Consider the following 22,528-nt stretch of genomic DNA (forward strand, 5'->3'; position numbering starts at 1 on the left):
TGTGTGTGTGTGTGTGTGTGTGTGTGTGAGAGAGAGAGAGAGAGAGAGAGAGAGAGAGAGAGAGAAACAAAGAAAGGAAGAAGGAAAGAAGGAAAGGAAGAAAGAAAGAGAGAGAGAGAGAGAGAGAGAGAGAGAGAGAAAGAAAGAAAGAAAGAAAGAAGATGTTGGTTGACTTTTCCTCAACTGGAGCCCCCTCCCCACAGTTACATGTGTTTGTGTCCTCTCTCTCTCTCTCTCTCTCTCTCTCTCTCTCTCTCTCTTTATTATGTACACAGTGCTCTGCCTGTAAGTTTGCCTGCTTGCCAGAAGAGAGTACCAGATCCCACTATAGATGGTTGTGAGCCACCATGTGGTTGCTGGGAATTAAACTCAGGACTTCTGGAAGAGCAGCCAGCACTCTTAACCTCTGAGCCATCTCTCCAGCCCCACTGACATCTTTTGAAGGCAAAGAAGATGGATTATTTGGGCACAGAGAGGCATGGAAAAAGCCACATGACCATACAGACAGGAATGAAGTAGTTTGCCTTCAAGGCCGAGACTGACCATGCAGGGTAACCACCAGCAACATGGATGGGTCTCCACGGGTCTCTACATGGCATAAATCCTACAGACATGATATTAATATCATATGCCTTTATCCTAAAATGCAGAAGCACAAACTACTCTGGTTCCAGACACTCAGTTTAGGGGCTGTTTCCCAGCAAAGAATATCCACAATCATGAGAAGGCAAAGATAGAACTGCAAATTTCTGGAAGATTCTTTTTTATTTTTATTTATTTGTATATCTACCTATTTATTTATTTGGGATCTGTTTGTTGTGTGTTCGTTTTGAAACAGGATTTTTCTATGTGGCGTTGGTTGTCGCGGGAACTGTGTAGACTAGTGGCCTTGAACTCACAGAGCTCCCACCGCCTCTGACTCGCAAGTGCTGTGATTAAAGGTGTGTGCCACCACACCCTCCCTGTAACGGTAGACAAGCATCATTCAGTCTCAGCTGCACGTTTTAATCTTGTGCTTATCTTGTATAAATGGGGCTGTTGATCCCAGAGGATTAAAAAGCAAAACAAACAAACTAAAAAAGCCCTCCATCTAGGGGCTGCAGCTACAGTTAAGAGCACTAGGTGTCCTTACAGAGAAAGGACAGGGTTCCATTCCCAGCACTCACATGGGAGTTCACAATCCTCTATAACTCCAGCTTCTGGCGATCTGACTGACACCCTCTTCCGTCCCCCGAAGGCACTGGGCACACATTTGGGCAGAACAAACACATAAAGTAAATAAATCCTATAAAACAAATAAGCAACAACAAATAGACCTCTCAATAAACCAGGTGATTGACACATGTAATCCCTGCCTTGGAAGAAGGGGGCAGGAGGATCAGGAAACCAGGTCATCCTGGAATTTACATGAAGTAATATTGAGTTTAAGGCCAGAGTGACCTACATAGATCATGTCAGATAGGTAGACAGACTCATGGATAGATGACAGACAGACAGACGGACGGACAGACGGACGGACAAAAACTTCCTCTAGACCACATCTGTATTAAGTTGGTTTTTCGTACAGAAGTGAATTTCCTTTATTTTTTTTTTATTTTTGAGACAGAGTTTCTCTGTAGCTTTTGGTTCCTGTCCTAGAACTAGCTCTTGTAGACCAGGCTGGCCTCGAACTCACAGAGATCCGCCTGCCTCTGCCTCCCGAGTGCTGGGATTAAAGGCGTGCGCCACCACCGCCCGGCTTTTCCTTTATTTTTTAAGTTTTAGCAATATCCAACACCTTAGGCCATGAAACATGAATTGTTAAGGGGAGAGAAGAGGGAGTGAAGGCCGAGAGATGGTTGAAAAAACCCAAGGCAACATACATGTACCTTGATAAAGCTTCCAAATTTATCAGACTTTTGAGACTGTTTGGAGACAAGCTGGCACCACTGATGGCAATACCATATATTGTCACGAGGTGGCGCGACTACTCCATTGATTTCTGGTCCAGCAGCTATGCTCTATTGTTTTGATTACAGAATAGCAAATACTATTAGGCTGTCCTGCTTTTTTTTCCTATTTTTTTCTTTCCTTCCTCCCTCCCTCCTTTCCTCCTTCTCTCCCTTCCTCCTTTCTTTCTTTTTCTTTTCTTTCTTCCCACATGAATCCTGGGGATTGAACTCTGGTCAGCAGGCTTGACAGCAGGTGCATTTACCCATTGAGCCCTCTTACCAGTTCCCCCCCATATTGGCACCTTAATGTAATGCATATCTTTGGGTCTTAATCCTTTTTTTCCCCCTTTTTCTCATGATTCTCTTCTTCTTCTTCTTTTTCTTTCTTCCTCCTCCTCCTTCTTCCTATTCTTCCTCCTCCTCCTCCTTTCAGAAAAGGTCTCACTACGTAGCCCTGAACAGTCTAAAACTTGCAGCAATTCTTCTGCCTATGTAGAAGAATTATAGGCATGCAATAGCATCCCCAACTGGCCTGGGTTATACCCCTAGCTCATACAAGGCCCTGGGTTACACCCTGAGCACATACAAGGCCCTGGGTTACACCCCTAACACATACAAGACCCTGGGTTACACCCCTAGCTCATACAAGGCCCTGGGTTACACCCCTAGCTCATACAAGGCCCTGGGTTATGCCCCTGGCACATTCAAGGCCCTGGGTTACACCCCTAGCTCATACAAGGCCCTGGGTTACACCCCTAGCTCATACAAGGCCCTGGGTTACACCCCTAGCTCATACAAGGCCCTGGGTTACACCCCTAGCTCATACAAGGCCCTGGGTTACACCCCTAGCTCATACAAGGCCCTGGGTTATGCCCCTGGCACATTCAAGGCCCTGGGTTACACCCCAAGCACATACAAGGCTCTGAGTTACACCCCGAGCACCACTTAAAATGTTTGTCTTAAAAAGGAGTTGGACTCCAACTCTGATCTTTAAAACAGAGGGTGGGGAAGCCTGTAGAATTTCTGTCTCCTTCAGTCGGACTCATACAAGCAGACTGCAAGGATATCTGGGGGTACACTCTGCACTGCTTCCTGTACATAGAACCCCCTTCCCCAGCTTCTGCTCCCCCCTACTCAGCCTCTTCCCCAGCCTCTGTCCCCCCACTCAGCCTCTTCCCCAGCTCTGTCCCCACTTCCCAGACTCAAAAGAGACTGGGGTTCCTATTTTCAGGATCAACGGACCAATCTGAGAACCAGAAAGGATTCAGATCCTTGCTTAGTCTTGCCACAGAGGGAGTTCTTTATGAAGGGGAATGGATCCTAGGGACACCATTCCCCAGAAAAATCACAGGCAGGGACATGACCCTAAAGAGAAGATCCAACTTCATCAGACATCGCAAGGCTCCAGGACTGCCAGTGTCTCTTCCTATTAACCAGAGAAAAGTCTAAAGAGCCCATTGTGAGGACCTTTGGTAATGCTGACCCATGCTCTCTGATCACCTTATTTAACTCTGGTGACCAATGAATCTCTACACTGAAATGACCGTCACAGGAAATTATAACAGTAAGGAGGTAGATGCAGTTGCTGCCACCAATCACTGACTGGAAATGTCACAAGATATGGCCTCCCGTGACTGCCTGGAAGGCAGTACCAGTGAGCTGTCATCTGGGTAAGATGCCACATGACATGTCGCAGAATTGTCTGGTACTCTGTGCTGAGAACATGGTGCTGTGTTGGTTTCACAGCTCAGAAGAAATCAGCAATGAACTAGATGCTTCTTTGAAGCGTGTGTAGTCACAGATGCCCAGACCTCTCACCAGACAAAGATACTGTGCTCTGCAATCCATGAGCTTCACGCTTGCTTATGGTGGTGACTCCTGCCTGTAATCCAAGCATTCAGGAATCTCAGGCATACATAGTGATTTCTATGAGTTTGAGGTCAGCCTGGGCTACAGAGTGTTCCAAGCCAACCTAGGCTACAGTATGAGATCCTGTCTCATGGAAGGGAGGGATAGAGTTCATTTTCATTACAGATACTTTGGAAATTATTTTGAAGATCCACACGTGGTGGCTAGCTTACTTCTCTGTTGCTGACCATGATCAAGGAAACTTATTTTTAAAAAGCAGGCATTTGGGCCTACAGTTTCAGAGAGTTATAATCCATGATGATAGAGCAAAGGCCTGGTGGCACTCGAGAGCTCACTTCTTGATTCATAAGCAGGAGACAGGGAGAGTGGACTAGAAATAGTGGAAGGTTTTTGTTTTGTTTTGAAATCTTTTTTTTTTTTTTTTTTTTTTTTTTGGTTTTTCGAGACAGGGTTTCTCTGTGGCTTTAGAGCCTGTCCTGGAACTAGCTCTGTAGACCAGGCTGGTCTCGAACTCACAGAGATCCGCCTGCCTGTGCCTCCCGAGTGCTGGGATTAAAGGCGTGTGCCACCATCGCCCAGCTTGTTTTGAAATCTTAAGCTTGTCCACAGTAGCTCCCCTCCAACAAGGCCATACTTCCTACTCCTTCCCAGACAGTTCCACCAACTGGGACCAAGTGTTCAAACATGTGTGCCTATGGAGACCATTCTCATTCAAACTACCACCCTGTCGTCCCATTGGGAGGCAGAGGCAGGAGGATCAGAAGTTCAGGATCATCCTCAACTATATGTATGTAAGTTCAAGACCAGGCCGGGCTTCATGAGATTCTGTCTAAACGACATGGGAGTCGGGGAGAACAAGCAAACAAACGGATTAACAGGATGACTCAGCGGGTAAAGAAAGGCATTTGTCACCCAAGCCTGGCAACCTGAGTTTGACTCCTGGAACCCGCATGAAGGCAGAAGAGACTCATCTCCACGTGTGAGGGCCGCCATTCATACACGCATCATACATATACACATACACACATAGATAATAATAAAAATGTTTAAAGAAAGAAGTCATCTCAGAAATAGATACATATACATTTTTATTCACAGGAAATGCCAGTTAATGGCTTTAATATTAACAGTGGTCATCAGAGTTCTCTCTCACACACAAGCATAAAGTGCAAAAGGTCTATAAATTCCCCCAGAGCAATGATTAATGTCACCTCAGCCAGAGTACATACCACCCATATACAGCACATCCTCCATAAAAGTATAAAACACAGTATATATCTGAAAATACTCTACTTACTTGGATTACATATTGTGGTTATAAAATAGTTTTTGAGGCCGGGCGGTGGTGGCGCACGCCTTTAATCCCAGCACTCGGGAGGCAGAGGCAGGCGGATCTCTGTGAGTTCGAGACCAGCCTGGTCTACAAGAGCTAGTTCCGGGACAGGCTCCAAAACCACAGAGAAACCCTGTCTCGAAAAACCACAAAAAAAAAAAAATACTTTTTGATCTGACTTGATTGTAGGAAAAGATACAAGCCCTTTGGAGTGATTTAAGAGACCGTGGGAAAATAATGTCTATAAAATCTAATGAGAATCCCACTCTGGCCGGAGATGTGTCCTTGGCCATTGGGACCAACAGCACCTAGGTCCAGCCCTGGTTAGGAGGAATCCAAGCTCAGCTAGAGAAAGGAACTGGGAGAGAGGGCTTGGCAGGCCAAGCCCCAGCCCTTGCCTGGACCCCAGAGATAGTCATCAGACCTGAGGGAAAAAACAGGGAAGGTTCAAATCCCAGTGCTGGCTCGGGGTGCGGTCGGAAGGAAATGACTTCTGGGGGAGGTTTTAGTCACCCGAGAAACCCAACCATCCAGCTTTGTCCCTCAACACAACACTGCTGACCTGCAATGACTGTTTTAGGCACTTTTCACCAGAGAGACCCCCACTTCCCCCACATGGATCACATTACAAATGGATACAGACATTAAGAGCTCCACTGAAGAGCTGGCTTTGGCATCACGGAGCACTAAACAGAGGAGCTCTCCTCCTAAGAATCAACCATGGATCAAAACTGTAAAATCATGGACAGAGATGATCGCTTGGTGACATTTGGCTTTCTATGTCCTGAGATCACAGGCAGATTTGGGACAGAATACTCTGATACCCATGCTGGTGACAGTGGTCATGACCCCACCCATCAGTGCCAACTCTGCCAGGAGGGAGAAGATTCTGGACTCAGTGGCCTCAGCCTGTCTTTACCACTCTTAACACACGACAGTCCATGAAGTCGCATCTTTAACAGCTGTTGACCATGACACGGAGATCCAAACGTGAAGTGTTGCATCGGAAGCTGAAATCAGTCCGTGTCTCCGGGGCCACTCCAGTCAGGCTTCATGGAAAAGGCAGTTCCAGTAGTGAGCTCAGAGTCCAGCAATCAGCCTTCCAGAGGAAGCCAGCTCGAGTGTACTCCACGCCAACTCTCCGTGAAAATGCTGGCATTTGTACTCCATTCAAGGATACATTGTCTAAATGACATCTAATTATAGCTGTAGTAGGACAGAAAGGACAGGAAGGAAACACACCCAGAAGGCAAACTATTGGCAAGGGATGCTCTAAGGCAATAGTGGCGTGGGTAATTTTTTTTTTCTGCTGCTTTTCAATAGCATCCCAATTTTTTCTCAACACATGGAGCTTTAACGTGAATATGAACGATGCCCAAAGCCCAGCTCAAATTCGGATTCATATATATCTAGTCCCTTGCTAGCGAGCTATAGATCTCCGTTTATGATGGGTATGGTTGTTCACTCCTATAATCACGCCTAGCGCTTGAGAGGCTACATCTGGGGGCTCATCATCAATTTGAGGCCAGCCTGGGCTACATAATGAAATTGAAGCCAGCCTGAGACAGAGGAGAAAGCTCTGTCACAGACAGACGAGAAAGAAAAAAAGGTGTCTGCCCCAAACACACTCCATCCCAAGCCAGACCTGGAGAAGTTGTCCCCTGAGTCAGGTGCTCGTTTCCTTTCACCCAATCATGTTCAAGCATTTCTATCAGTACTAGATCCCCATTTCTAGTGGTGTCAGCAGTAAGTTCTCTCCCTGGTGAAAAGGAACGAGTCTTCCCTGACTTTGAGGACCACACCACTGCCACGGCAGCGCCCTCAGGACAAATTAAACCTTGTGTCTAGAAACCCTCTCCTACAGCCAACTTTCTCGTTTATTCATTTTATTCCTTTATGTGCATAAACGTTTGCCTGCCTGTATGCATGGATCCCAGGGGACCGGAGTCACAGGGTGTGAGCTTCATGTGTATGCTGGGAATTAATTCTGAGTCCTCTGGGAAAGCAATATGTAATCCTTCTTTCTTTCCTTTCCTTTTCTTTTTTTTTTTCAAGACAGAGTTTCTTTGTGTAAAGCCCTGGCTGTCCTAGAACTCGCTTTGTAGACCAGGCTGGCCTCAAACTCACTGAGATCTGCCTACCTCTGCCTCTCAAGTGCTGGGATGAAAAGTGTGTTCCACCATTGCCCACTGTATTCTTAACTGCTGAGCTAACTCTCCAGCCCCAGCCAACCCTTCCAGAGTAGGGCAGTTGGGTGTGTCTTCAAGACGTTTGTGCAGGGTAGAATAGATAAGAGCAGATCACGTGCCTGGGAAGATAAGCCAGAAACAAGGATGGTTTGATTTTGCCCTCTGAAAATTTCTAGACTCAAAAACCAAAGTGCTCAGCAGCAATTCTGAATCCTTACGTAGCCACAAACATTCAACTCAAAAATCATTTTAAATATATTTTAAGCTATATAGTAAGATCACATGAACACACACTCAAAACCAAATATTTCTGCCTTGGAAATCCCCCAATCAAATAACTTGCGTGTTTGCTGCCTGGGAGATGCAGGGAATGCTATAAATTTAATAAAAGACAACTTACTTCCATAAAGATGTGTTCCTATAAACAAGAAATAACCTAGCAAGTGACTTATAAAACTTCAAAGCCACAAAAGTGAAACGGAGTCTGTTCATGTAAAAACTTAAGTTCAGTTTCCATTACAGACCCTGTGAAAATTCTAACCAGAGTACAAGTTCCTGAGGTACCAGACCCGACTAGCTGCTTCTGAGCTCATGGCTCAGAACAGTGGCCTCGTGACTCCGATCCCCTAGCACTGTCGGACTCCCCACAATGGAATGTCAGAAAAGAGAAGGTGCCTGAGTTACAAACATCCCTGAGATATCCCACCTCATGCCCTGAAGACCCCTGCCCACCTGTGACCCCCAACCAGCTAATCACGGTGTAGTGACAGACAGAAAGACAAACAGACAAGTGCTCTGAGAAACCAATTAGCACCAGGTAACGTGAGAACAAAAGCAGGAGGCCCACATTCCCGGGAAGCAGCAGAGGAACAGGGTCAGAGTCTTGGAGGTGACAACATCCTGGAAGCTTCCAGTGAGAACTTTCCCCCAAAGCTTCACACACGCTCCAGTCAAAACCAGAGCTGCCTCGGTGACAGAAATGAGCTGTTGGCGTGCTCAGAGGTCAAGGGGTAAGCAGAGGGGCTGTGTGTGGAGTCTTCACACCAGGGAAGGCTACTGAGCTTTAGGAAGAGCAGAAACAGTGTCAGTATTTAATGTGTGCTTACAGCGGAGGGCAGGTTTTGGCACAGAGGGTTACTGCTTTGCCCTCTGACACCAAGTCTCCCTCTCTCAGCCGAGGTAGTGGTTGAAGGATCCACAGCTCATGGAAAACCTGGGAAGGCTGAGAGGCGCAAGTGACAAGCCTGCCCCCTCAGTCACAGGCCCCCTGTTGTGTTCTGTCCACTTGGTTTTGTTAAAGGACAATTTCTCCCCTGCCAGTGAAAAGCTCCGGCACCTTCCATCACAAAACCCGAAAGTCTTATATACCAGAGAAGCTGACTCCTGTGTACTCACAAGCAAGCCACCTTGTCCAGCAAGAAGTTGCCCTGGGTCTCCCAAAGAACTGCTCTGCCACCGCCAAAATGGACAGGCCAGCAAGCCCCCGTGCCTAGAAAGGATGCTGAATAAGACACACCTACTCTCCCTGAGCCCTGCATCCCCCATCTAGGGAAAAGATGGACCTCCTCCCCAGGCACAGTGGTCCAGAGGAACAGAATTTTAAACAGATACACCCACACCGATTCTTCAACCCCCGTGGCTAGTTTTGCCAGCAAATGAAGCCCAGTGCACGAAGAGAAATAAGTCGAGAAGCCAGCCTCTGCCTTGCCATCATGTGATCTTGACTGGTGACTTCTTGCGGGCACACAGGAGGGACACGTAGGGGATACCGATAAAGGCCCATTTCTCACTGGGCCAGAATCTGATGACTGGACCTTGCTCGGGTATCTCTGAGGCAGCGTCGAAGTAGGCGAAGCACACGCAGCCCAGGTATGCGGCAAGACAGATGAAGATGTGCCTACAAAAGAGGAGAGCGGTGAGCCTGGCACAGGCTCAGACAGTGCAGTTGCAACACCTGTGTCTCTCTGGGCCACCCGCCTCCCCTGCTGTCACTTCCATCCAGAGGGAAAGGACGAGACAGTCAGCGTAGGCCGAAGGGTTACGATAAATCTTGAGCACTAGACTTCAAAACATTCCCACGTGAAATGGCATGGTAACTCAGACCCATAACCCGGGCACTATAGAGGCCAACTCAAGAGGACGGCCGCAAGTTCAAGGTTACACAGTGGTGGCCTGTGCCTTTAATCCCAGCACTCAGGAGGCAGAGGCAAGTGCATCTCTGAGAGTTCGAGGCCAGCCTGGTCTACAGAGCGAGTTCCAGGACAGCCAGAGCTGCACAGAGAAACACTGTCTCAAAAAAAAGAAATCCTATTTGATAATTGGACCAAATATCTTTAGGGTCTTCCCAGTAAGACTGAGGACCAAGGGTAAAACCGGAAGTGCTTGAACCCCAAATTGAACCCCACTTTCCCACCTTAGCAATAAGTACGGTCTGTGTTTTTCACCGGAAATCATCCTACATTAAAGTGTGATTGCAGCTTTTTGGGGAAATCTTAAAAAAAAAATCTTTACCTGTCAAAAGCTTCAATTTTGATCTTTATCAGGAAATAATTTTTTAAAGGCAGACAGAGTCTTCCTTATACCCTATACTGAAACTCAATCCCAAATGAATTAAAGATTTAAAACATGGACCCATGAGATGTCCCAAGTCTAATGGCCTGAGCTCAAACCCCAGAAACCACATAGCAAAAGGAAAGAGCTGACTGGCTCCCAAAAGTGGTCCTCTGACCGCTACACATGGCCTGTGTCATGCACACAACCACACACATATACATACAAGCACAAATTAACAAGTAAATGTAAAAATGTTTAATTACCTAAGAAGAGATTTAAAATACAATTTTAAAATGGTTTGCTTTAACTTGTTTGTATGTGTGTCCTGTGTGAGTGTATGGCCAACTGTGCAGGTACCTGCAGAGGCCACAAAGGGGCATGGGATCCCCTGGAACTGGAATTACAGGTAGTTGGAAGCCATTCAACCTGGGTACTAGAACTGAACTAGGACCCTTTTCAAGAGCAGCAAGTGCTCAGAAGCACTGAGCCATCTCTCCGGCCCCTATGCTTTTAATATATAGTCCAAAGGACCTGTGCTCCCATGACGTTGACGGAAGAGGCTTTCCTTAGAAGGACACAAAGTCCGGAAACCAAGGAGAAAAGTCAGACATGTGACAACAGAATTCAAAATGAAGACAGCGCAAGACTATTAATGTGCTTTTAAAAACAAAATAGGAAACTGGGGGAAATATTTGCCCAACGTAGTAAAGCTCTAAAACTAATACTAAAAATGTCAATCGTTTTATAAATGTCAATCATTATAAACGCTGTGTGAGCTGTGCTTTCAAATGGGGTTGGATGAAGAGTGGGGAAGGGGATACAAACATGACCCGCCCCCAACGATGGCCAGGAACCGGAGTCAGAGCACATGGCGGCTCTGGTATTGTTCTTTCTGCTTTTAAAACCTCTTCAAAAGCCGGGCGGTAGTGGCGCAGGCCTTTAATCCCAGCACTTGGGAGGCAGAGGCAGGCAGATCTCTGTGAGTTTGAAACCCGCCTGGTCTACCAGCAAGTTCAGGCTAGCCAGAGCTACATAGTGAGAACACAACAATTATTAACTAACGAGTAATTAATTAAATATGCATAACAAACAGCACATAGTCACCGCAGGCAGTTAATGGCTGAAGACGGAGACATCAGAAGGCGTGCTTTCAAAGGGGAAACAGGCCAATTGGGAAGATCGCAACTGATGACAATCAAAAGCCACCATTCAGGTTACATTTTAAAATCATCTAGTGATACTGTCTTTAAAGACATGAAAATAAAAATAATTTTTAATAATTTAATTAATAATTAAATTTAATTTATAATTTAATATTTATAATTAATTATAAATTAATAATATAAATATTGCTTGTAATAAATTAATAATTTAAAATTAAATTTAATTAATAATTAAAGATAATTTTTTTCCTATCAGGTTAGCAAAGATTTAAGAATTAATAACCTCCTGCAGGTGTGAGCATGTGGGCTGAGGCCCTCTAAGAGACTTCAGGAAAGTGATTGCAGGACTGGAGCGGAGCTGCTCAGGGAAGATGTAGCAGAAGACTTGCCTGGCATCCACGACCCCTAGCACTGCCCACGGAAACAAAACCAAGCCTGACAGGGTGGCACTAGCCTGAACTCCAGCACTTGAGAGTGCACAGTGAATTTGAGGCCAACCTGGAATACACAAGACTGTCTCAAACAGGAACTAAACAGCAGGGCATGGTAGTGCCTGCCTTTGATCTCAGCACTCAGGAAGCAAAGGTGGCCAATTCTCTGTTGACTAGTGTGCACAGAGCTCCAGGCCAACTTGCACTACATAGTGAGATCGTATTTTAAAGCAAAACAAAAGCCAAGGGGGTGGTGGCACACACCTTTAATCTCACAACTTCGGAGGCAAAGGCAGGTGGATCTCTGAGAGTTCGAGGCCAGCCTGGTCTACGGAGTGAGTTCGAGGCCAGCCAAGGGCTACACAGAGAAACCCTGTCTTGGAAAACCAAAACCAACAAGAAAAAAGATAGATAAAATAATAAAAATAATGTCTCACTCTGTAACCCAAGCTGCACTTGCTTGTCATCCTCCTGCCTCAGTCTGCCGACTAGTAAGATTTTGACCCTGTGCCACTATTCCCAGTTTATGTGGTGCTGGGAATCAAATCCAGGGCTTTGTTTGCGCTAGGCAAGCACTGTACCCATTAAATCACATCCCCGGTCCAAGTCCTTATTTTAAAGGAAAAATAAGAGTGTGTTGCCATCTTGTAATTTAACCTATAAAGATTAGACTCAATATAGATGTTTTTACAGATTATTTACAAAAGTTTCTAATATTAGAAACGACATGAGCTCGGGAGATGGTTTAGTGGAAACAAACTCTTATTCTTCAAACATTAGGCTACCAAGAAGCTGTGCTAAACTCCGTTTTTTATGGGTGTGTGTCCAGAATTCCTTTTTAAAGTTCTCTCGAGTTTTATGTGGATGTAGTCAGCCCACATTGGCGCCATGTAGACCCAGCTGGCTTTGAATTCACGGATGCCTGCTGACTCTACTTCTGAATATTAAAGGTGTGTGTCACCATGCCTGGCGGTTCATTTCTTTTCTTCCTCATTTTTCATTAGCATGAAGGAGAAAAAAAGAACTCTTTTGTGGAATTTTGTGCATAAGCGTGCATGTGTGCATATGCACACACGCACACACAATTCTGTGTATGTGATGGACCTCCTTATGTAGTCCATACTAACCTGGATCTTGTGGCAAATTTCCTGCCTCAGCCTGTCAGGTGCTGGGAAGACAAGTATAAGCCACCATCCCCAGATCACACAGGGATCTGTATGTATCCTCTGAAGATGGAAGGCAGGTGTGAGCCACCATCCCCAGATCACACTGGACTCAGTATGTCCCCTCTGAAGATGGAGGGTAGGTGTGAGCCACCATCCCCAGATCACACAGGGATCTGTAAGTATCCTCTGAAGATGGAAGGCAGGTGTGAGCCACCATCCCCAGATCACATTGGACTCAGTATGTCCCCTCTGAAGATGGAGGGTAGGTGTGAGCCACCATCCCCAGATCACACTGGACTCAGTATGTCCCCTCTGAAGACGGAGGGTAGGTGTGAACCACCATCCCCAGATCACACTGGACTCAGTATGTCCCCTGTGAAGATGGAGGGCAGGTGTGAGCCACCATCCCCAGATCACACTGGACTCAGTATGTCCCCTCTGAAGATGACTCTGGACACGGATGCACTATTGCACTTTGCCTGGATGCTCTAATCTCCAGGACATTCGACAACCATTGTTCCCTGCCACCTTTTGTATTTAGCAGTCATGAGGACAAAGACAGAGACTCTGCCTTGTTCTGGGTTTGGAGCTGAAGCAGCTGCTAGGAAGAAAACCACTCCACATCCCTGCTTCCTCCTTTTTCACTGGAGTTTGAACCCAGGGGCTTGTACATGCCAGGCAGGCACTCTACCACTGAGCTACGCCTCCCTCCACCCCCACTCCTCCACTGCCTCCCCCCCCTTCCTCAGTGTGGGTCTGTGTGTAATTTGGTAACCTCCATTTTCTTTTCTTTGACCTTTAGATTCATTCCCAGGCTCCCCAAAACATAGATGCTCTAGCTCCTTATCATCAAAAGGTCTGACTGATGGTCAACAATAGACTCCAGTCCCCGAGGCTCTCTCTGGAGCTGTACAAAAAGAACAGGTGAGACTGTCCCTAGACGACCTGCGAGAGCCAAGCTCTCATTGGTCACATGGGCCCTGAAGGCGTGGTTCCTATTGGGGACCGTCCTGTCCTCACGGCACTTAGTCCCCAACTCCCCCTCCCCCACCCCCATCCAGACCTTGGGGCTCAGGTTGCAGGGCCACCTTTCAGGCTCCCTGGTACTCATTAAGGAACGGGCAGGAGACGCTGCCAATTCGCCGAGCAGCATAACAATTAGGTTGGGGGGCAGGGATCGCCCTGGCTAAACCAGCTCCCTGGAGCCATTTTCACACTCTACCTTACTTTGTTTCTAAAATGTCTGACAGGAGAAAGGAGAATGCTTGGCTCTACGCCCCTCCCTTGAGCCCACCTGTGCACCCGGCCGGGGAGCACCCCGCCCAGCAGCAGCAAGCGGGGACACCCAGTGTCAATGCCACCACCCCAGGGCAGGTGCTCACCACACGCAGTGCAGGTACGGAAAGTGCACAGAGGATAGCAGCTCACAGAAGACTCGGTCACTGATCCAGCAGAAGAGGGCAAGGGCCCACCAGAGGCCGGAGAAGAGGCCCAGCTTAAACACACGGACATTGTCACACCTGCAAGGCAGAGGGAGAGGGTCAGTTCTGGTGGCCGTAGGGTCTGCTGGCTACCTACCGCTTCTGTATCTCCACAACTTGTGTTCCGCTCCAGCCCTTGGCATTGGCGTCTTACCGAACATAGCCACAGATGTAAATAACACAGGTACACACGGGCTCACACAACCTTATTTCCCACCAGTCCTGGCTCCGACTCCAGATGCAGAGAACCCACCGTCTTGACAGGGTAGCCTGATGTCTAACACAGATACAAGATCAACTAGTCTTTCCTCCTGCCCACAGACCCCACATCCGGTTTCTTAGCCCTTCTTTCAGAATCCACCCCAAATCTGTCCTCTTACTGCGTGGGTCCAGGCCCCCATCATCTCCTCCTCTCTAACCTACTGTCACCTTTGTCCTTGTAGTCAGCTGACAATGTTCTGCTCCAGGGCCCTAATGAGAGAGAGCATTCACAGTGGCCAAGGCCCGTGCCCATGCGTGGGCTCCCCTTCCTTTTCCCCCTATGGGTCTCACACTCTAACTTTGCTTAAACTATGATGTTCCTCAAACACTCTGGGGCTTAGCATGAACCTCTACAACCTTCCTGCTTGCTTTGCCTCTGCCCGGGTTCTGTCTTCAAGTGTCTGCTCAGGCAGCCTGTGTGGTTAGAGACACCTTTTCATTGAATGAATCCTCAGTTCCCAGTGGGTGGCGCTGTCCGCCTTATCACAGGAAGTACATTACTGGAGGCGGGCTTTGAGAGTTTAAAGACTCACGCCATTTTGAGTTTGCTCTCACTGCTTCCTGTTTGCTGTTTAAGACAGGAGCTACCAGCTTGCCACCATGTTCGCCCCCCCCCCCCCCCACCGCCATGATGGTGATGGACTCTTGTGCCTCTGGAAGTGTGAGCCGGAAGAATCTCTTCCTTCTATGAGTTGTCTTAGCTCGCAACACACTGATAGTAAGGCCCTGGATAGTGAAGACAGCACATACTCAACTCACAGAACACTGGGAATTCAAGCTGGTGCCTATCTAGAGCCTTCACCCCATGGGTGAGTATTCACAGTACTAGAAGGTAGTCCTCATGCTACCAAAGGAGAGGGATAAATACCAAACAGTTACAAACCCTTTGATCTACAAGAGTGACTTTCCCGCCTGCAAGATATGTTGGTATAATAGCGGCCCAAAACTTCTAAGTGCTCTAAACCATGGAGCCATCTCTCCAGCCCCAAGGAAAAGTTGTTTTTAAAGTATTTTAAATACAAGAGAATCTCCTAGTAGCGTGATTGAAACATCCCAAAGTTCAACGATATCAGATGGTCATGACCCTGAATCAGAATAAGCTTTCGTTTTCTCCTGGTGAGAGAAGGTTCAGAATGAACACTGAAGCTCTAATAGACACACTTCAGGAAGGAAGGCTAGAGAGAAGCAAGGCGATAATAGGCAGACTTTCCTCTTTGGCCCCCGGGGAAAAGCAAGGCACAATGAGAAAAACTGGTGTGGACATGCCATGCCTTATGAAAACAAACAGGGGAGATGCTGGCAAGAAATGCAAAGAGTGCCAAGAGCACCAAGAGAGCCCCTTTTCCTGGGAATCTTTTCCCCCCTTTGGTTTTTTGACACAGGGTTTCCCAGTAGCTATGGAGCCAGTCCTGGAACTTACTCTGTAGACCAGGCTGTTTTCAAACTCACAGAGATCCACCTGCCTCTACCGTGTGTGTGTGTGTGTGTGTGTGTGTGTGTGTGTGTGTGTGTGTGTGTTGCGGGGGTGTTCAACTCATGGGGGCAGCAGAGATGTATGTGAAAGACTGAATTTTATCCACATTGCCATGCTAATGAGTAGAACAATGAGCAAGACCAGAGGAGATGGTCCGGAAAACAGCTTCCGGCTTGGGCATCTGAACACATAGTATCCCTATTTAGCACAACAGGAAACACAGAGAAGACGATGCATGAGAGAGACAGGTAACTCTCCACTCCGGTGACTTCTGCAATTACAGAAGTCAGGAAAGCAGCTAATAGATTTAAAAAAAAAAACAAAAACAAAAAAAACCTCAAGAACAATGGCAGTAGGTTTTTGATCCTACTGCACGTACTGGCTTTGTGGGAGCCTAGGCTGTTTGGATGTTCACCTTACTAGACCTGGATGGAGGTGGGTGGTCCTTGGACTTCCCACAGGGCAGGGAACCCTGATAGCTCTATGGGCTGACAAGGGAGGGGAACTTGATTGGGGGAGGGGGAGGGAAATGGGAGGAGGTGGCGGGGAAGAGACACAAATCTTTAATAAATAAATAAATGGGAAAAAATAAATAAAAAAAGACACTATAGATAAGAAAGACATCACAAACCCAGTGTGGTGGTGCAGGTGTTTAATTCCAGGAGCCCAAGGCAGGCAGATCTCTGAGTTCAAGGCCAGCCTGGTTTATATAGTGAGTTTCAGGACAGTCTGGGCTACACAGGAAGACCCTATCTCAAAACAAAACAAAAACAAATACAAAAAAACAAAACAAACAACAACAATAAAAACATTTAAATCTAGAATACTCTACTCACTTCAGGCCAAAAAGAAGCCAGCACCAATGGACTGAATGCCCCAAATATCATGTATTTCAGATATCTTCAACAGCTACTTAGTCACATGTCTTCCACAGACCTTTAATATCTGTTAGTATCCAGGCTTGGATAGATGAAGTTGAAAGCAGGCCCCAAACCTCAGGCACCAAGATCTTCAGGCCACAAATAATGAAAAAGGCTATTCTGTGGGCATCTCCAGTCAAGAACACAGGGAGGACCCCTCGATAGGAAAGGAAGGGTCCATACAAGAGAAGCTAAAACGGCAGGAGGTATTGTTTGTCTCTCTTTCTATTGCTAGGAGTCCTTGTTCAAACTTAAGGACTTATGGAAGGCAGCTGATGTGGTTTGAATGAAACCGGCCCCGTAAGCTCAGGCATTTGAACCCTTAGTGCCCAGTTGGTGGCGCTGTTGAGAAGGTGGGGCCTTTCTAGAGCTCTGAGAGTATATAACATAGCCTCTCCCCTTTCTGCCTCCAGCTCCACATTTGCTGTAGAGTCTGTGGTGGGCTCTCTGCTTCCTGGCTCCTGCCGGCATGCCTGCCACTTACCTGCCGGCATGCCTGCCACTTACTGGCATGCTTCTCTACCACGATGGACCCATCATCACTCCAGAATTGCAAGCCCAAATCAACTCACCCTTCTAGAAGTTTCTGTGGTAATGGTGTTTGAGCAGAGCAGCAGAAAACTAAATAATACAACTAGTATTCCTTTTTTGTTTAGTTTTGCTTCGAGACAGTCTCCCTGTGTAACCCTGGCTGGCCTAGTGTAGATCAGGCTGGCCTTAAGCTCACAGAGATCTGCCTGCCTCAACCCTGAGGCTACCTCCAAGTGCTAGGATTAAAGGCAAGCATTACTATATACAGCCACAACTAGTATTTCTTGACTAGCCACCATCAGATAGATTCTGCACTAGATACAACTTATTTACGCTCACTGGAAGATCAAAAGACATACACTGTGTTGTTTAGTTTGCCACCTTATTTGTTGGGACAAATTCTCTCTGAGCTGGCAGCTCTGTCTCAGCTTCCTACGTGTTGCCAGGGCCCCCAGCTTTGTTTATTCATTTTTTAATGATTTATTTATTTTATGTTTTGCCGGCATGTATATCTGCATAAGGGTGCCGAATCCTCTGGAACTAGAATTACAGACAGTTGGAAGCTGCCATGTGGGTGCTAGGACTTGAACCGGGGTCCTCTGGAAGAGCAACCAGTGCTCTTACCCACTGAACTATCTCTTCAGCCCTCGATTTTTTTTTTAAATAGACCTTAATCTTATTATGAAAGACTCAAGGAAGTGAAGAAAATGCCCTGAATTTCTGAGCTACTGGAAGGCAAAGCCAAGCTCCCAACTTAGTGCTGTCTAGCTCCTGGACCCAAGTTTCTTCCAGCATTTTCTACTGCATTCTCAAGCAATCGTGTGAATCTAAAATAAAATAGAGCTACCTTGTGAACATAGACTTGAGAATTTTCAGAGGTAATACACACCTTGGAAAATGTACAGATAGGTATAATTTCTGCCTTTGAATAATATACCAGAAAGAAGAAGAAAATTATCCATATTCATGGGAGCACACATTAAACCTAATGTAAAGGCACGGAGTCTGGGAAGACAGATGCCAAGCTAACTGAGGAAGAAGAGAGGGATAGGAAGTCCCCAAGGAGCTGGCATCTAAGGAGCTGATATAGGAGGCTGGGTCTTTGCAAAGCAGCGGTGGGGAAGGGCCGTTGACTGGGAGGACAAAGTGCAAGTAAGTATGAGCTGAAGAGGAAAAAAAATGTAAGGAGCTGGTCCACCAGGCACAAGGAAGGAAGCAAGGTCAGAGAAAGCGGGACAGCAAATATGGAGCCACTAAAGGTTGGTGTACAAGGACAAAGGGGCAATATGAAAAATACCCCCTTTAAGGAAGAAGACTAGGGGAAGAAGAGGGGAGCCATCACTTATTCAGCCCAACACAGGACATCGACGTCACCCCTTCCAATGCTCAGGAGACATGGAGGAAGAGGAGGTGGAAAGACTCTAAGAACTGGAATATACGAAGGGCGGCAAAATGCCATCTTCTGAGCAGGCATAGCCGGTACAACTATGATCACACAGTAGCATTGGCTGCTGCTCTCACTAGGTCTACACCGGTTGGGCCTATCAGTTGTCAGTCACTGATCAGAGGGCAGTTCATGGAACCCTGTCCCTGCCTGATAAGCGACTAGCAACTGGTGAGTTCTGGGGGAAGAACTGTGGTCGGCTTCAGGCGTGTACTCATAGGTGAGCCCGTCGGGCTCCCAGACTGCTCCAAACCCATATTCATAAAGTCAGCCCTGGTTAAACTCAGTGGGTTACAAACCAAAAAGACAAAATGTGAGAAATGGATTTGTAAGGAGGATGAGAGGTGTTGACAAGGTTGGGAGGGTGAGAGAAACCAGAATATATTATACACATGTATGAAATTATCAAAGAACAAATGTAAGAAAAATTAGTTTTTATAAAAACATTTGGAGGTTGCAGAGATGGCTCAAGGGTTTAAGAGCACTGACTGCTCTTCCAGGGAGCCCAGGATTAACTCCCAGCATCCACATGATGGCTCACAACCATCTTTAATCTGGCTTCTCCAAGTGCCAGGCATACAAGTGGTACACACACACACACACACACACACACACGACAAAGCATCCACACACATAAAAGTCTTTTGTTGTTGTTTCTAATATTTATTTATTTATTATGTATATAATATTCTGTCTGTGTGTATGCCTGCAGGCCAGAAGAGGGCACCAGACCTCATTACAGATGGTTGTGAGCCACCATGCGATTGCTGGGAATTGAACTCAGGACCTTTGGAAGAGCAGGCAATGCTCTTAATCTCTGAACCATCTCTCCAGCCCCTCTATTGTTGTTTTTAAAAACTCACTCATGGGCATGATATATCACATTCATAATCCCAGCACTAAGGAAGCTGTGATGGGAAGATCAGTATGAGTTAGTCCCAGCCTGGCCAGTCTTGACTACACAACAAGAGCTGGTTTCAAAAAACCAAGACCTTTAGTGCTCATAATAAGAGAAAGTATGGATTCAAATACATTTTAAAGGTAACTACAGCAAGAACAAAGTTTTCATCAAATCTTAAAATCATATCAGTGATTATATGTATTTTGTGGCTAGAAGACCACACCCAAGACCTAAAATAAAATACGTTTTCATTCTTTTTCTTTTGTGTGTATGAATGTTTCACCTGAACGTATGTGCACCACGTGCATACCTGGTGCATGACCAGCGCCTGCAGAGGTCAGAAGAGGGTGGCAGATGCTTGGGAGCTGCCGTGGAGATGCTGGGAATGAAACCAAGGATCCCTGGAAGAGCAACAAGTGCTCTTAACCATTGAGCCATCTCTCCAGCACACATAACATGTTTCTGGAAGGACTGGAGGGATGGCTTCAATGGCTTCGAAGTTAAGAGCACTCTGCTCTCACAGAAGACCCAGATCTGGTCTCCGCACACAGGTCAGGCAGCTCATATCATGTGTGGCTTCAGTTCTGGGAATTGGACTACTCTTCTGACCTCAGAGGACTCCTGGTACATGTGCATGGTGCGATACATACATTCAGACATATACACATATGCACAAAATAAAATAGATAAATGTAAAGATGTATTTTTAAAAATAAAAGAACCTTCAATTATGAACCTGAAGTCTTCATCTACAACTTCCCAGAATAAAGTGGTTACCCAGGCAACTAAAGACAGGAAGGATGGCACTCACCTCTTCAGTTCCGTAATGAGCAGGGCAGTGCATGGGATCCCTAGAGTCATTAGAGAGATATTGTTGACGGCAGGCTTGACAAATGCCAGGCATGTTGCAACTACAGACAGGACACACACGGCCACCTTGAACCTGCCCCTGAATCAGTGGAATCAAAACCAAATCCGTTAGCAAAGGAGATCTTGCTTATTTACTCATCATGCTCCCCAACCCCAAGCTGAGGACTGAGCCCAGGGCCTTGTGGACGCTGGGCAAGTCTTCTCCCATCACTTGTTACTGTTGGCAAGGTGCAGCCGGCATATTTGTGCAAGCTAAGAACTCGACACCAGAGGTTCTCAACCTTCCTGATGCTGTGACTCTTTAAGACAGTTCCTCACGCTGTGGTGACCACAATCCATAATATTATTGTCGTTGCTACTTCATAACTGTAATTTTGCTACTGTTATGTATGAATCATAATGTAAGTATCTGAGCTGTGACCCTAAGGGGGTCATGACCTATAGGGTTGAGAACTATGTCTTATACTAAGTATTATTGGGTCATAGATGAACCAGACCTAAAGGCCATCCACCCTCCTTCCAGGAGCTGATTGTTGGGAAATCGAAGAGTTTGAAAACATTTAGCTGTGAAAATGGTTAAGCCACAATCAACCTAACTCTCTGGAAGAGACACGGACAATGAGTTCCCTTTCCTTAACTGGGTTTCTTCAGATGTTCATCTACAGGACTTGACCAAACTTTTTCCTATAAACCGGACAAAATGGCATAGGACTGTAATTCCAGCACTTGGAAGGGAGAGACAGGAAGATCAGGGGTTCAAGACCAGTCTCAGCTACATGACATGTTTTAAGGCCCTATCTCAGGGCTGGAGAACTAGTTCAGTAGCTAAGAGCACTGGTTGCTCTTCCAGAGGACCTGGGTTCAACTCCCAGCACCCACATGGCAGCTCACAATTGTCTGTAACTCCAGTTCCAAGGGATCTGACACCTTCACACCAAGACCCATAAAATAAATTTAAACAAAAAAAAAAAGACCCTTTCTTGGATAAAAAGAAAAAAATCTGTAAAGGGTGAGAACATTTGCAAACCCTGAGCTCTTTGCCACAGCTACTCAACTCTGCCTTTGTACAGATAAGATCAGGAATGTGTAAGACGTGCTGATAAAACTTCACAGAACCCATTTAGCCCTGAACCTTGCCAAGCCCTGTTCTACCAGGTCATCATGCATGATTTTATGAGACAATCAGAGACCATTAATAAAGCATAAGCATCAGTACTTGAAAAGAAAACAAATCCTGTGTGCCCAACCTACAAAACTAAAAGTTGGGCGGGGGGGTGGGGGCAAGAATCAAATAGGCTGAGTATTTCCTGGCAGCCTGTATGTCTAGCGTGAACTGGAAGTCTGTCTTGACAAGTTTTTAAACATGACAGATCCCTGACACTCTCCTCACAGCCTGCAGGGAAGTGGAGTCAGCCAGAAGTGGCGACGTGATCCTGGACACACTTCTTCCCTCCCGGGACCCTGTTTCCTGATCTATAGAGCCTTATCCATGACTTAAACTAAGGAGCACCATTTTCCTGTAGTTTCTGTTCTTTGTCTTTAGCAGAATTTGTTTTGGCCAAGAGCCCCAGAATAGGTCACAGTTAGGAAACTGATTGGAATGAAGTTCTGTTATAAAGAAATCAAAGACCATCAACCCCTCGAAACACAAATTTATCTTCTAAAGAGGAAAAGCATTTCTCATTGAGGCGCAGGAAATCATTGATCAAGCTGCCAACCCTCTGCCTGGAATGAACGGGCTTTGTAACCCTGAACCGGAGGGGAACCAGCACATGTGAGAGGAAGCAGGCCTCAAATGCTCAGGAGACTCGTGTTTTCTTCCTGACAGGCCAGAGCTCTTCAGCTACCGGAAGCAAAGCTGCCTGTCCAGCCTGAGGCCAGCCCGACCAGAACCGAGCACATGGATGATCTCTGGGGCACTGGGCAGCTCTCCCTGCTTCTGACACACCTAGGCTAAGGCCTTTTGCTCTTCTCTCTCTGTTCCTTCTCCCTCCTGTCTTGGTCACAGGAC

At 46.5% G+C, this 22,528-nt stretch overlaps 1 protein-coding gene across 1 annotated transcript in view; it reads right to left on the reverse strand.

The window, feature by feature from the left end:
* Positions 1-4,875: 4,875 nt before the first annotated feature.
* Positions 4,876-22,528, reverse strand: part of Acer2 (alkaline ceramidase 2) — a 40,778-nt gene continuing 23,125 nt past the window's right edge. The window contains exons 4-6 of the mRNA XM_041652564.1: positions 20,459-20,596; positions 14,018-14,155; positions 4,876-9,219 (exon numbers count right to left, since the gene is read on the reverse strand). Of these exons, the coding sequence (XP_041508498.1) occupies positions 9,033-9,219; positions 14,018-14,155; positions 20,459-20,596 (463 nt within the window). The 3' untranslated portion in view covers positions 4,876-9,032. The remainder of the gene's footprint in view (positions 9,220-14,017; positions 14,156-20,458; positions 20,597-22,528) is intronic.

Source organism: Microtus oregoni, unplaced genomic scaffold (genome assembly GCF_018167655.1).
Source record: "Microtus oregoni isolate MIOR12 unplaced genomic scaffold, Mior012 000005F_ref0000423, whole genome shotgun sequence".
Classification (NCBI taxonomy): Eukaryota; Metazoa; Chordata; class Mammalia; order Rodentia; family Cricetidae; genus Microtus; species Microtus oregoni.